At 43.9% G+C, this 16,103-nt stretch overlaps 1 protein-coding gene across 2 annotated transcripts in view; it reads left to right on the top strand.

Annotated features, from left to right (window-relative positions):
* Window positions 1-16,103, top strand: part of LOC149447751 (CMP-N-acetylneuraminate-beta-galactosamide-alpha-2,3-sialyltransferase 4-like) — an 88,993-nt gene that overhangs the window by 35,670 nt on the left and 37,220 nt on the right. For both annotated transcript variants that reach the window (XM_089652102.1, XM_089652101.1), the window contains exon 2: window positions 10,790-10,871. In XM_089652102.1, the coding sequence (XP_089508228.1) occupies window positions 10,790-10,871 (82 nt within the window). The remainder of the gene's footprint in view (window positions 1-10,789; window positions 10,872-16,103) is intronic.

Raw genomic sequence — 16,103 nt, 5'->3', positions numbered from 1 at the left:
AACTTCACTGTATGGTGTTTTTGGGATGATGTGCAGTGCCATGTGACCTCCAAACATGGCGTGTATTATGGCATCCAAAGAGTTAAATTTTGGTGTCATCTGACCAGACTATATTCTCGCAGTATTTCACAGGCTTGTCTAAATATGCAGCAAACTTTAAATGAGCTTCCACGTGCTTTTCCTTCAGCAATGGAGGCTTGCTTGGTGAGCGTGCGTACAGGCCATAGCGGTTGAGTGCATTACTTATTGTTTTCTTTGAAACGATTGTACGTGCTAATTCAAGGTCTTTCTGAAGCTCTCCACAAGTGGTCCTTGGCTCTTGGACAACTCTTCTGATAATTATTTTCACTCCTCTGTCAGAAATTTTGCGAGGAGCACCTGGTCATGGTCATGATGAAATGATGTTCTTTCCACTTCCGAATTATGGCCCCAACAGTGCTCACTGGAACATTCAGAAATTTAGAAATCCTTCTGTAACCAATGCCATCAGTATGTTTTGCAACAATAAGGTTGCGAAGGTCTTGAGAGAGCTCTTTGCTTTTACCAATCATGAGATGTTTATATGTGTGACACCTTGGTAATGAGACACCTTTTTATAGGCCATCATTTGAGACTGAACCAGCTGATATTAGTTTGCACTGACAAAGGGCAGGATTGCTTTCTAACTACTGATAAATTTCAGCTGGTGTCTTGGTCCATGCCTTTTTGCACCTCCCTTTCCTTATGTGTTCAATACTTTTCCCCCGTGTCATTCCATTTTGTTACACATAACTTAATTTCTGAACTTATTTGTTTTGGTTTCTTTGTATGGATTGCATGAGTTGTTATCGACATGTGGGTAAAATTTTATGTCAATAGCACTTTTAGGAATATATTTATCTAGAAAAATGGTGATATGTTCAATTTTTGTTTACCCGCTGTATTACCATTATTCCCAATAGTTCCGCGGAGTCTTTTAACCTCAACATTTTAGATCTATTTCTCTCTTAAAGTGTTACTAAACCCACAACAGTAAAATCAGTCTGTATATGCAGTAAAGCGTGCTTGATATACTCACTGTAGAACCTAAGGGGTTAATCCTCTGCATTGTGTAAAAAGGCTGTTTGATCCTGACTTTTCTGATCTGCCCCTTCTTCCTGTGTCCCCCTCTTATCTCCTGATAAAGACACATCGTGTGGAGTCACTCCGCACACACTCAGTTTGGTGTGTATTGCTAGAGAGGTTTTTTTTTCCTTTGGAGAGTGCATGTGATCAGCACAGGGCCATTCAGCATCATCCAGACAGAGGTCATGGGTTCTGCATCCTCCTAGAGCAGAAAGAAAACTCCTCCTACAAGCTTTAACCTGTACTCTACTGGACACTGATAGAAGTCACAAGACTGCTCTAACTGCTGATGAGAAAAGGTATTCAGCAGTTTATATTTACTAAAATATTTGCATTTCCATGTAGTGTGTACTGTGAGAGACCAGATATAGTGAATGCAGGGTCCTGGGTTTAGTACCACTTTAAATGATGACCTAAAACTATTGGGAAAGGTCTTGAGTTCCCAGATTAGTAGATACCTCCATACTCTCATTCATAGGGATCAAGTAGGATTTGTCCCAGGTCTCCAAGCAGGGCATCATATACTGTATGCAATGTAATCATAATTACATACTTACTGCACTACAGAAAAATCCTGAGTGTTTGACTCCCTTTCTTGGTTCTTGGGACTCTTTACGTTATGTACTGCAAAGCTAAGGTTTTTGGAGTCAATCCTTTTGTGGATAATGGCGATCTATTCCTACCCCTCAATTAAGTACGCTGGATACCATTCCTATCCATTCAACACCTTTCAAGGTACACAACAGGGCTGCATCCTTTCCCTGATTCCATTCATCTTGGCTATAGAAACTCTGGCAATTGCAATCATGGACAACCCAAGCATAACTGGGGTCTAGAATGCTGGACGACATTACAAAGTAAATATGTTTGCAAATGATGCCATTTTGGTCCTCACAAACCCTTTTACAACCCTCCAGTACCCCTTTCATAGTTTGTAGACATTTGGGGGTTTATTTACTAAAGCTGGAGAGTCCAAAATCAGACTCCCTTCTGCATAGAAACCAATCAGCTTCCAGGTTTCATTGCCAAAGCTTCATTGAACAAGCTGAGGTTAGAAGCTGATTGGTTTCTATGCAGAAGGGAGTCTGATTTTGGACTCTCCAGCTTTAGTAAATAAACCCCTTGGAGTCTTTGTGTTACTCAGTTTTAAAACCCTTAACCAAGGGGACAGTTTCCCACATCCAATCTCAATTTCCGTATCATTGGACATGTAATATCACCCTACCTAGGCGTTCACCTGACTCTTCACTACAATGCATTATTTTCAAAAAGCTATTACTCCTTAGGGCCCTTTCATTCTAGAATGCAGTGCGGAAAAGCCACGTTTCCTTTTGGCTTCTCACACTGTATTCCAATCGCACATCCCTTGAAAACTGCTGCAGGGGTCAGTGCAAAGTTAATGACACCCCAAACACAGTGAGTTTGCCTGCACTGGATCGCATGGTACAGAAGTACCATTTGATCCGGTTGCCATGCATTTCAAGAAGCAGTGCATGTATTACTTTTCAAAAACTCATTCAAAATGAGTGGGGCTGAAGTTGCACTGTACAGAACTGCATGTGAACACTGTGCAGTTCCTGTGTGATTCACATGCAGTTCTAATGTGAAAGGGACCTTATTGCACACCATTACTTCTCGTACACAGACATGGAAATGTTCATCTCTTTCTTGAATAGGTCATGTTAATGCAATATTAATGACCATCCTGCCAAAAGCCCTTTGGTACTTTCATACCAGACTGATCAGTGTTCCTTCCTTTTATTTGTGACCCCTTTAAAACCGGAATCTCTTTCATCTGAGCCTCCAAATGTCCTTAGATGCCCTGTCTCATCCTCTTCACAGACTCCAGGGGGAATTTGGGGGTCCCTTATCATAGTGATATATTATCAAACAACACATATCTCACTGTCAGGAATTGGTTTGCCTGCTGGTGGCACTGTGGTTCTCAGGCCTGAAGGTTGTAGTCATGGTGTTCATCAGTAGGGGTCTCCCAGCTGCCACCAGTTCCTAGCCATTAGTCTTCAATTGGTGCTGGAAGGGTATTTAGCCCCGCCTCTTATTGCATTTTGGGTTAGTGTTTTGCCTGCTAGCCAAATTCTTGCTTGTTGATTCCTACCTTATCCTGTACCTTGTATCCAGTACCCTGTATCCTATTACCCCCTCTCTGCTCCCCTTGTTTTCAGTCCCAGTACTGCTCATACCCTGTTTATATCAGCTTCACTCCATTTGTATATAGTGTATATAGTTAGTGAAGTAAAACCAAACCAACAACCTGTCACATTTTGTTCACTTTTGCTTTGCCAATGGTCTGTTGATGTTGGACTGGTGTTGTGCGCATTAATAAATCTTACTTTAACCATATTCAGATTGAACAAACAACAACAAACAAAATGGTGAAAATGCCTAGTGTATTATCTACCGCACTTTATTAAGCGATATAGCTGTAAATAAAGTGCTATAGATAATGCACTACGCATTTGCGTCCTTTTGTTTTTTGTTGTTTGTACGGTTTAAGATTACCCAGTCTGAGGAGGGCTGCAAAACTACAACCATCCAGTCCATGTTGCACTGTGGTTATCATATGTGTTAAAGTGGTTGTAAACCCTTATATATATATATATATATATACTATATCAAGTGACTGGCCTCATGTAATACACAGAGATAAAACAAATCATCTTACATAAGTTGTACTTGTTTATCTATAGCTGTCCTTCCCTACATTCAAAGTACAGAATTTACACATGATCTCTCAGCTCTGAAAAGCAGATATACAGTAGAGTGATATGCTTTGCTCATATTTCATGCATGAGGTTCTCTGTTAATTCTTGGTGCTAAGGTATCACATTTTCACCGTTCTAAACATATTCAGTCTGATTCCAGTTTCTTAAGTACAACTACATTGAACTGGTCATCCCTGTTGCTTGATACCATTCGATATCCCTTACACTCACAACTTTCCATATTACCTGCCACTTCAGATAGTCTCTTGGGGTGTTTTATAACTCCCGAAATGTGACTCCACTCCTATCTCAGCCTTGTTGTGGCTCCCACAAAAATCTCACCCATCCACTTTAAGTCCCTGATATCACATAGTCTGAAATTATTGGACACCATCTGTTATTCTGGAAATTTAATGTCTCCGTCTTACTTTTACTGAAATAAGCCACTTCCCCTAGGGACAGGAACAAACGAGAGCATTTGAATGTGGACTACTCACGTTTTTACACGTCCATGTAACATGTCCATCACTTCTTGACCTCTCGCAACTTTCCCTTCTAGGTCTAGGACTCTCTGCAGAAATATCATAGAGCATCCAATTCTGAATATTATAAAAATGTGAAAATTTGGCACTGCATAATGACTCTTGAGTAAACACTCAGATTTTCAGTTTACAAATACAGTCTTTAAACATACATATCTACACTTTCTTGTGTCACCCAGGCTTATTTCTATATGCTGAATTCAACATGCATGGCCCACTTTCATCTGTTTCCTGTGTGGTAAATTGGGAACAAGGCCTCACAGCCCCCGTGAGGACTGGAGCAAGATCTGGGTGAGAATCTGCACATAAGGTTCTCTTTTGGTGGTATTTGGTCTTGTCATAGCTCATGCAAACACAAAAAATACAGAGATAGGTGTTTCAGAGGTTGTTGCCAATGTGGTGATGTACTCCACATCTGGCATTCCTGCCCATAACTGACCACGCTCTAATCCAGAATATTTGAACTAATCCAAACTCTGTGTCACCTACTAATCCCCTTCTCCATCAATCAATCCCAGGCCTCTTTCCACACAAAAAATTGGTTATGTATTATTATTTTTATACAGGATTTATATAGCGCCAACAGTTTACACAGCGCTTTATGACATAAGGGCAGACAGCACAATTACAATGCAAATTAATACAGGAGGATTCAGAGGGCCCTGCTCATTAGAGCTTACAATCTAAGAGGTAGGATCGAGAGAAACAAAAGGTAATAATTGTGGGGGATTGGTTGATGGACAAAATACATGTACAGTTGTTACGTGGGGGCAGGATAGATCTCTCTGAAGAGATGAGTTTTCAAGGATTGTCTATAAGTGGACAGACATGGAGATAGTCAGACACATTGGGGAAGGGAGTTCCAGAGGATGGGAGCGGCTCTGGAGAAGCCCTGGAGGTGAGCATGGGAGGAGGTGACAAGTGAGATAGGGAGTAGGAGGTCTTGGGAGGAATTAAGAGAACGATTTGGTTGGCATTTTGAGACCAGGTTAGTGATGTAACTAGGGGCCGAGTTGTGGATGGCTTTATAAGTTGTGAGTATCTTAAATGTTATTCGTCGGGTGAGCAGGAGCCAGTGCAGAGACTGGCAAAGAGAGGTGGCAGACACTGCACACTTGGTAAGGTGGATGAGTCTGGAAGCAGCATTCATGATGGACTGTAGGGGGGATAGTCTATGCAAATGTAAGCCAGTGAGGAGGAAGTTTAAGTAGTGAAGCTGGGAGATGACTAGGGAGTAGGTTAGATGCGGTGTGGTGTCATTGGTAAGGAGGGGGTGTATCTTGGAGATGTTACAAGCTTTGTACAGTGATTGGATGTGGGGCCAAAAGGATAGTTCAAAAACCAGGATTACACCTAGCACCCTGGCATGTGGGGACAGGTTAATGGTTGAGCAATTGATTTTGACAGAGAAGTCAGTGGAAGGGGCATGTAGGGGAGGAAATAATATGAGCTCTGTTTTGGACAGATTTATTTTCAGGATGTGGTGTGACATCCAGGCTGATATGTCTGTTAGTAGATTAGTGATGCTTGAAGAGTGATGGAGAGAGCTCAAGGGTAGAGAGATTGATTTGGGTGTCATCAGCATACAAATGGTATTGAATACCACAGGAGGCAAACAACTGACCCAGAGAGGAGGTGTAGATTGAGAATAGGAGGGGTCCCAGAACAGAACCTTGGGGAACCCCAATGGAGAAAGGGAGAGGAAATAGAATTGTAAGTGACACTAATGGTGCAGTGGGATACCTAGGATGAGAACCAACAAAGAGCACAATCACGAAGACCGAAAGGAGTATAGTTTTTTGAAGAGTTGGGAGTGCTCCACTGTGTTAAAGGTAGCAGAGAGATACAGAGATACAGAATAGTGTCCATTGGTTTTAGCCATTAGTAGATAGTTTGTAAGTTTGAGGAGAGCAGTCTTTGTGGAGTGCTGAGAGTGAAATCCAGACTGAAGGGGATCAAGAAGGTTATTCTCAGTGAGGTGGTTGATCAGCTGGTTGTAGACCAGGTGTTCAAGGAGTTTGGAAGAAAAGGAGTTTGGAAGAAAAGATGAGTAAGGAGATGGGTCATAGGTTAAGATTGGTGGGGTCTAGTGAGGACTTTTTAAACATGGGGTTGACTAGTGCATGCTTTAGAGAAATGGTGAAGATGCTGGAAGAGAGGGAGAGAATGAAGATGTGAGTTAGTGATGTATCTTTGGTTAGATGAGACGGAGACGATAGCCATAGCTCGGAAAAAAACCTTTGTCCCTGTCACGGTCTCCCCCTCGCTCTCCGTCATCCTTCCCCCTTCTGTCATGGCTCCCCCCTCGCTCTCCTTCATCCTCCCCCCTCCCTTCCCCTTACAGGTCACTAGGTCTGGCACAAGCCTACATCAAAGGCTGTGCCAGACATCAGAGATCTACCCCCTATGGTGCGGTTCGCACCTCTCCTAGGCCGGATGCTGAGGAGTCTGACACCCCGCTGTGCCTGCACATGGATTTTCCAGGATGTGCTGGCCACCTGGGTGTCTCCGTGAGCCCCCTCCCCTTGTCTCGACGGGCACAGCGCGGCCCCGAGTTTCCCGCACTCTGCGCCCGCCGGAGACAAAGGCCACGCTCCCTGTGCGTAGCCGGAGTGAGGGGGCAGGGCTTGTTGCCCCGGAAACCCAATGCCGGGCCGGCCGTTGCCAGGGCAACCCGGAAGCGTCCTGCTCCGGCGATAAAAGACCGGAGCAGGACCCGGGTAGGGAGTTCATCCCGTGCTCGGGACAGGGTGCTGTGTGAAGTCTGAGCTGAGGCCAGACCCCACAGCCAAGACCCTGCCAAGTCCCTGCAGCCCTGTTGGTCCCCTGCATGAGAGAGAGAGAACAGCTGTGTGAGGTCTATGCCGAGGCCAGACCCCACAGCCCAGACCCCGCTGAGTGCTCTGCTGATCGCTGGGTCCCTAGAGGTTATTCCTGCCTGCTGCCGCTGTGTCCCTGGAAAGTGATCCCTGTCTGCTGACCGCTGTGTCCCTGGAAAGCTGAGTGCTTTGCTGATCGCTGGGTCCCTAGAGGTTATTCCTGCCTGCCGCCGCTGTGTCCCTGGACAGCGATCTCTGTCTGCTGACCGCTGTGTCCCTGGAAAGCTGAGTGCTCTGCTGATTGCTGGGTCCCTAGAGGTTATTCCTGCCTGCTGCCGCTGTGTCCCTGGAAAGCGATCTCTGTCTGCTGACTGCTGTGTCCCTGGAAAGCTGAGTGCTCTGCTGATCACTGGGTCCCTAGAGGTTATTCCTGCCTGCTGCTGCTGTGTCCCTGGAAAGCGATCCCTGTATGCTGACCGCTGTGTCCCTGGAAAGCTGTTCCTGCTTGCTGACCGCTGTGTCCCTGGAAAGCTGTTCCTGTCTGCTGACTGCTGTGTCCCTGGAAAGCTGTTCCTGCCTGCTGACCACTGTGTTCCTGGAAAGCGATCCCTGTCTGCTGACCGCTGTGTCCCTGGAAAGCTGTTCCTGCCTGCTGACCGCTGTGTCCCTGGAAAGCTGTTCCTGCTTGCTGACCGCTGTGTCCCTGGAAAGCTGTTCCTGTCTGCTGTGTCCCTGGAAAGCTGTTCCTGCCTGCTGACCACTGTGTTCCTGGAAAGCGATCCCTGTCTGCTGACCGCTGTGTCCCTGGAAAGCTGTTCCTGCCTGCTGACCGCTGTGTCCCTGGAAAGCTGCTCCTGTCTGCTGACCGCTGTGTCCCTGGAAAGCTGTTCCTGTCTGCTGACCGCTGTGTGCCTGGGAAGCTGTTCCTGCCTGCTGACCGCTGTGTCCCTGAAAAGCTGTTCCTGTCTGCTGACCGCTGTGTCCCTGGAAAGCTGTCCCTGTCTGCTGACCGTTTTGCCCCAGGAAAGCTGTTCCTGGCTGCTGACCGCTGGTTGTCCCTGGAAAGCTGAGCACCGTGAGGGTCCCTGTCTGCTGACCGCTTTGTCCCTGGAAAGTTGTTCCTGTCCGCTGGCTGCTGTTTGTCCCTGGAAAGCTGTTCCTGCCTGCTGACCGCTGTGCCCTGGAAAGCTGAGTGCTGCACGGGTCCCTGTCTCCTGACTGCTGTGTGCCTCTGGGAAGTTACCCTTGCCTAAACCATGAGTGTTCATATTCTCCTGCCTGAACTGCCCCCCTTGAATCCATATATTGCCCTGTCTGGACTGCCCCACTGAATGCACCCATACTTTCCCTGCCTGCACTGCCCCATTGAATCAATTATCCTTGCCGGAACTGCCCACTTGGATTAATACTTGCTCGGACTGCCTATTGCGTGTTTGGATTATCGTAGCTACCTGGACTGCCGCCCGAGTGCTACCCGAATCGCCCTATCGTGGGCCCGGATTATAACTGTTTGGACTCTTCCCCCCTTTTTGGGTACCCGGATGCTACCTTCCTACCCTGATTGAGTGTCTCTCCCATTTCAATAAAACTTTCTGTGTTTATCATCCTCCATGTGCGTTCTGTCCTGCCTACGCTTCCGTCAAGTCCCTTTTCAAGCACCCAAGACCAGGAAAAATCTGATGTTGATCAATGAAAACTTGTCTAGTATTCTTAGTGACTTACAATTCCTTTATATGGAAACCATGGCATAATTACAACCTGCCATCTCTGCATAATTCTAGCCTGGCTATCTATTTGTCCCAATTCTGTGGGGGACACATCCCGTGTTCCCCATTTCTCCCCCTTCGCCACTCTGTTCTTTCCCTCAACCTCCTCTTTTTCTGCACTCTTGTTCTTTCCTTCCGAGTTCACCAGCTCATGAGTCAATCTGACCTACTTAGTGGCTTGTATTTTTTGTTCAGTTTTTCCTGACCTGGGAAACTGGAAATAATTGAGTTTTTTTTTGTAAACATATTTAATTTTTTTTTCAGATGGTTTGGTCCTTGGGTGGGCATATCTGTTGCTGTTATTACTGCCTAAACAAATAAAGAGAATTGAACAAAAAGTGTTTTGTTTGTAGTGACACATCTAATAAAGACTTCACCTGTAAATTTTGCTGTGAAGAAAATAGCCAAGGAACCTATAGTCAATAGTCAAGGACATTATTCTTGCATGTTCTTTAATGTCTTTTTTTTTTTTTTAACTAGAAATCTAATAGACCATATACCTCCTGGTGCTAGTAAGTGTATTCAAAAAACACAGCTTCCTGGGTGCTTCCATACTTTCCTGAAATTCGTCTATAAATTTTGGGCTAGAAAAGCATAGAAAATGTGGAGTAGATTTTCATCTCATTACATATGTAGCACCATCCTAGCTAGGCTGCTAGGTAAATTTAGTTTTTGGTTCCACTGTAGTGAGTGGAGCAGTTATTGATTGTTTTGGTCTGATCAGGGTTTCCTGAGCTAAGAGCTTGATTGCTTCCCCCTTCCCCTGAAAGAAGCTTCCAAGGCAAAGAGAGGGAAATTCAAATGATCCGTTAAATATAGCTCCAGCCAATCCCTAGGAAGTTGTGTCCAGAAGGTGGAAGAGGGGGTGATAAATGTTCAGGTGGCCTGAGCAGATTGTTCTTTCTCCCAAGGAGGATTACAAGCCTTAGGGGGGTATTACCCCTAGGGACAGCTGAAGTGAGTTAAGGATTACAGTCTGGGCCTCAGCAGCTGTTGGGCTAATGGCCAGGGGACAAATTACCAGGGGATTATATTTGCTGGAGGGCACTATCCTAAAGTACTGGTCGGAAACAAGGATCTTTTATCTCCCTCACTGAGGATCTACCAGTGGAAGCTGGGTGGCAGACAGCTCCTGGGACACTGTGAGTAAAGACTTGGCTGTGGGACTTCACTCTATAGGATCTGATCTAGAGAAGGTTTTTCTCCCTCTCTGGAAGTGTCTGGTGGAAGCTGGAAGGTGTGCAGCTGTCCCGGGTATTGTGAGTACTGACCCTGAAAAGTGATCCTAGGAGACTGTGTGCTTTCGGGATGCAAATGCCAGGAGGTAGCTATAGACTGGAAAGGCTCATATTAGGGTTTCAGAGTACTTACGTTCTATTATCAGAATCCATGTATGGGAGTTTAGAGAATTTTTTTCACCCTTTTAATGGTTGAACTAGATGGACGTGTGTCTTTTTTTTCAACCGGAGTAACTATGTTTTCGCCTGTTATTGTGCAAGCGTGCTGGAGTATCCCTCTCCTGCTTAAAGTTCTTCAAGCAATAAATATCAAAAAGACATCCCTTAGACTGAGCTACTAGATCTAGTGTGCATGGACTGGTGCTTGTGAGGATAGGCAGCCTATGTACTATTTGGAAAGAGCCAGCTATTACCAGCGGCCCCCATGGGGGCATTGCTACATATATTGTTTTCCACAGTGAATACAGTGATTAGTAAGCATCAGTGTAACATTTTGTATTTGAAATTGCTCACAGTTCTATCATTACCGCTTTACAGCTATCTTTCCAGTTCTATATCACAGTTTACAACTTACATCAAGTGTTTTGGTCTTTGCAGGATGGAAGATTAGAGCATTGTTAGCCACAGTGCTATGCTGTGCAACCATATATTACATGAACTATGAAAACAGACCGCTAAGGTAAGATACAGTTGTGACCAAAATTATTCAACCCCCAATGCTGTAAAGGGGTTTAGGGACTATAGTGTACATTTGGAATTGTATTCAGAATCAAATCCTACAAGGACGTTGTAACTACCCAAATGCAACTAAAATGACATCAATTGTTTATGTAATACAGTAGTAAATGGTTCTTATGTGGTTTCTTCATTGCCACAATTATTCAACCCCTTAAAGACTACCACTCTGAAGAACAGAGGTTCATACAGGTGCTTTCCATCAGGTATTGAAAACACCTGTGGATGTCACCGAGCAGCAATCAAGCATAATAAGCACCAATTAGGCAGCTTTAAAATGACTGTGATACTCAGCTCCTTCTAGACATTTACTGGTGTGGTTACAAACATGGTGAAGGCAAGAGAATGGTCCAGGAAGACAAGAGAAGAGGTGATTTCTCTTCACAGGAAGGGCAATGGCTATAAGAAGATTGCAAAGATGTTAAACATACCAAGAGACACCTTAGGAAGCATCATTCGCAAATTCAAGGCAAAGGGCACTGTTGAAACGCTACCTGGTCGTGGCAGAAAGAAGATGCTGACTTCGACTGCTGTGCGCTACCTGAAGCGTAGAGTGGAGAGAAGTCCCCGTGTGACTGCTGAGGAACTGAGAAAAGATTTGTCAGATGTGGGTACAGAAGTTTCAGCCCAGACAATAAGACGCACACTGCGTAATGAAGGCCTCCGTGCCAGAACTCCCAGGCGTACCCCCTTGCTGTCTCCAAAGAATAAGAAGAGTCGACTGCAGTATGCCAAAAGCCATGTGGACAAACCACAAAAGTTGTGGGATAGTGTTCTGTGGACTGATGAAACAAAATTAGAACTGTTTGGGCCCATGGATCAACGCTATGTTTGGAGGAGGAAGAACAAGGCCTATGATGAAAAGAACACCTTGCCTACTGTGAAGCATGGTGGAGGGTCAATCATGCTTTGGGGCTGTTTTGCTTCTGCAGGTACAGGGAAGCTTCAGCGTGTGCAAGGTACCATGAATTCTCTTCAGTACCAGGAGATATTGGATGGAAACGTGATGCAGTCCGTCACACACCTGAGGCTTGGGAGACGTTGGACCTTTCAACAGGACAATGATCCCAAGCATACCTCCAAGTCCACTAGAGCATGGTTGCAGAGGAAAGGCTGGAACATTTTGGAGTGGCCATCGCAGTCACCAGACTTAAATCCGATTGAGAACCTCTGGTGGGACTTAAAGAAAGCAGTTGCAGTGCGCAAGCCTAAGAATGTGACTGAACTGGAGGCCTTTGCCCATGAAGAATGGGCGAAGATACCCGTAGATCGCTGCAAGACACTTGTGTCAAGCTATGCTTCACGTTTAAAAGCTGTTATAACTGTAAAAGGATGCTGTACTAAGTACTAAGATTGAATGTCACTTGGGGGTTGAATAAAACTGATAATGCTGTGAGCACAGAAAAGACATTTGTGGTTATTTCATTATAACTGTTATGTTATATTTGTCTGACCTACAAGTGCCTCTTTAATGTAAATGTAAGCAAGATGACTGAATGATCAAAAGCAATGTCAAACTGGCCAAAACACTCAATTTCAGTGGGGGTTGAATAATTTTGGTCACAACTGTAAGATGCTTTTTGTATTTTTGAGAATTAAATATTTGCCATGAAGTTTTGGAAAACTAAACACTATGCTGTTATACATTAAGATAGACATCATGACAATTACTAAAGCAAACTTTAAAGCGGAGTTCCACTCACTCTGTAAAAAAATAAAAGTCAGCAACTACAAAAACTATAGCTGCTGACTTTTAAAAAACAGCCACTCACCTGCCCCACGATCCCGCGGTGCCCCCGCTGCAGCCCGTTTCACCGGCTGTCCTGTATTCCAGGCGCCGGCATCTTCGGTGTGGGCACCCGGCTGTGACAGCTTGCAGCTTAACAGCCGGGTGCCCACTGCACATGCGCAAGTAGCGCTGCGCTTTCTGAATGGCCCTGTTATCTTCTGGAACCTGTCACGTGTCCCACAAAACGGGGAGGGAGGGTAGAAGGACAACTTCCGCTTCCGACCGCTTGGGCGATCGTAGCGGAAGTGGGAACCTGTCAATTTTGGGTACCTGCTCCCCTCCCTGCTTCCCAAAGTTGCCAATCCTTAATGGGGAGTGGGGGACCAATCTTTAAAGCAGAACTTCCCCTTTTGGGTGGAACTCCGCTTTTTAAAGTAAAATCTCCTTGACTGACTACAGCATTACAGTGCTGTACTGTACAATTTACGTTCCCTGCACATAACTGTTCTGTTACATGTCAGTTTTGAGACTTGCACATATTGAGGGCTGGCTAGTACTTTCCCACAGACCCCACATGGCAGGAGGAGATGGATAAGGAAAAGCCATGCACACTATCAGGAAGTGATGAAAATAGCATCTTTAGGACTGGTTTACACCACTTGTACTAGAGTGGTCATATAAATGTACATGCAGACAACAGCGGGTAAAATAAGTATTGTACACATCACCATTTCTCAAGGTAAATACATTTCTGAAAGTGCTAATGACATTAAATTTTCACCACATGTTGGTAACAACCCATGCAATCCATACATACAAAGAAGCCAAAACAAATAAATTCAGAAATTATGTTATGTGTAATACAATGGAATGACACAGAGAAAAAAAATATTGAACATGCTAATTTGAATTTATTTAATACTTCATACAAAATCCTTTGTTGATAATGACAGCTTCACGACGCCCCCTGAAACTAGTTGCATGCATTGCTCAGGTGTGATTTTGTCCCATTCGTCCACACAAACAGTCTTTAAATCTTAAAGTTCCATGGGCCTCTTCTATGAACTCTGACCTTTAGTTCTTTCCATAGAGTTTCTATTGGATTCAAGTCAGGTAATTGGCGATTGTGGTGATGGGCCATTCTAGCAGCTTTATTTTCTTTCTTTGAAACCAATTGAGAGTTTCTTTGGCTTTACGCTTGGGATCATTGTCTTTCTGAAATTCCCATAATTTTCATCATCCTGGTAGATGGCTGCAAATTTTTATCAAGAATGTCTTGGTACATTTTTCTATTCATTTTTCCTTCAACAACATGAAGTTTGCCAGTACCGTATGCTAAAAAACCGCCCCACACCACAATGTTCCCACCTCCAAACTTCCCTGTTGGTATGGTGTAATTGGGGTGATGTGCAGTGCCATTTGACCTCTGAACATGGTGTGTATTACGGCATCCGAAGAGTAAAATTTTGTTCTCATCTGACCAGACTATATTCTCCCAGTATTTCACAGGCTTGTCTAAATGTGCAGCAAACTTTAAACGAGCTTCAATATGCTTTTTTTTCAGCAATGGAATCTTGCTTGGTGAGTGTGCATACAGGCTATGGCAGCTGAGTGCATTACTTATTGTTTTCTTTGAAATAATTGTAGCTGCTAATTCCAGGTCTTTCTGAAGCTCTCCACAAGTGGTCCTTGGCTCTTGGACAACTCGTCTGATAATTATTTTCACTCCTGTCAGACATCTTGTGAGGAGCACCTGGTTGTGGTGCTTATGGTGAAATGATGTTCTTTCCACATCTGGATTGTGGCCCCCAACAGTGCTCACTGGAACATTCAGAAGTTTAGAAATCTTTCTGTAACAAATACCATCAGTATGTTTTCCAACAATAAGGTTTGCAAAGGTCTTGAGAGAGCTCTTTGCTTTTACCCATCATGAGATGTTTCTTCTGTGACACCTTGGTATTGAGACACCTTTTTATAGGCCATCAGTTGAGACTGAACCAGCCAAAATTAATTTGAACTGACAAGGGGCAAGATTGCTTTCTAATTACTGATAGATTTCAGCTGGAGTCTTGCCTTTCCATGCCTTTTGGCACCTCCCTTTCTTTGTGTTCAATACTTTTTCCCTGTGTCATTCCATTTTATTACACATAACTTAATTTCTGAACTTATTTGTTTTGGTTTCTTTGTATGTATGGATTTCATGGGTTGTTACCAATGTGTGTTGGAAATTTCATGTCAATAGCACCTTTAGAAATATATTTACTGAGCAAATGGTGACATGTTTAAAATTTATTTTACCTGCTGTATTACTCCAATTTGTTTTGTGTCTTTAATGCAAATGTGTTTCAACTGAAATAAATGGAAAGCATAAAAACACATCAAGGCATTTTATAACATGCTTTGAGATGTATGTCAACAAGCATGCGCGTTGACCTGAAAAGTGATAGATTTCAATAGAAAATGTATCTGCCAGAAAATGGATAGGTGTGAATGCAGATGTAAAAATACTAAAAAAAAAAAAAAAAAAAAGCATTAATGAGACTCTAATGATCACAACATACTGCTCATACTGCTGCCAGTAGTGTGGCAATATAAAGTAGAACTAAATCCTCCTATCCTTTACTGCCAAGGAAGCAAGCACCTTAGCCTTTGTTTGATCCACAGTTGCAATGGTACTGCACATGAGATTACTTATGACACCAGTCACTTGATGGCTTGATAGTTTAACTGAGAGCACATACAACTGTGACTATTAGCATTCACAGTATACCTTGAATGTAAATGTTTTCAGAACTAAACCCATCAATTTAACGTAGTTACAATTACTGCATTAGGGTTAAAAACCTTCCATGCTCAGCTCTCCCCAGCCCCTGCTAAATACTTACCTGAGCCCAATCTCAATCCAGTGATCCACTGCTCTATACCTCTCCTTACAGGTTCAGTGACAGCAGCAAGAGCCAGCACTGTGTGTGTCAATGGATACACAGAGTCCGACTCGGAAGTGAGCCTGCGCATCTGCCCTCATAGTAAGCTCTTGCTATGGGAATAGATACTGAAGAGGAGGGGAGAGCATCGGTGGAAGACCCCAGAAGAGGGGGTTTGAGGCAGCTCTATGCAATACTATTGCACAGAGCAGATGAGTAGAACATGTTTATTCTTTTAATTTAAAAAATATAGCTTTACAATCACTTTACCCAATTCCCGAAAAAAAAAAGTTATGCTTAAGGCATGCCGTGAATGATAGCTGTCACATTTGCTTGTGTTGTCAACCAAATTGTTAAACCATGAAATGGCTAGTGTCATAACTGATCCCATGATCCACTTTAAACTCCTTCTTTAAATGGTCAGTTTACACAAAACTGATACTTTTAGCCTGGGGCTCCTAGATAACAACCTACCAGTTTTGTAAACTTAGTCCTCCTGAGTTTATAGTTCTGCTACCAACGG

This window comes from Staurois parvus, unplaced genomic scaffold, assembly GCF_062004578.1.
Source record: "Staurois parvus isolate SC_StPar_1 unplaced genomic scaffold, SC_StPar_1.0 ptg000671l, whole genome shotgun sequence".
NCBI lineage: Eukaryota > Metazoa > Chordata > Amphibia > Anura > Ranidae > Staurois > Staurois parvus.
This window is presented reverse-complemented; position numbering and strand designations above follow the sequence as displayed.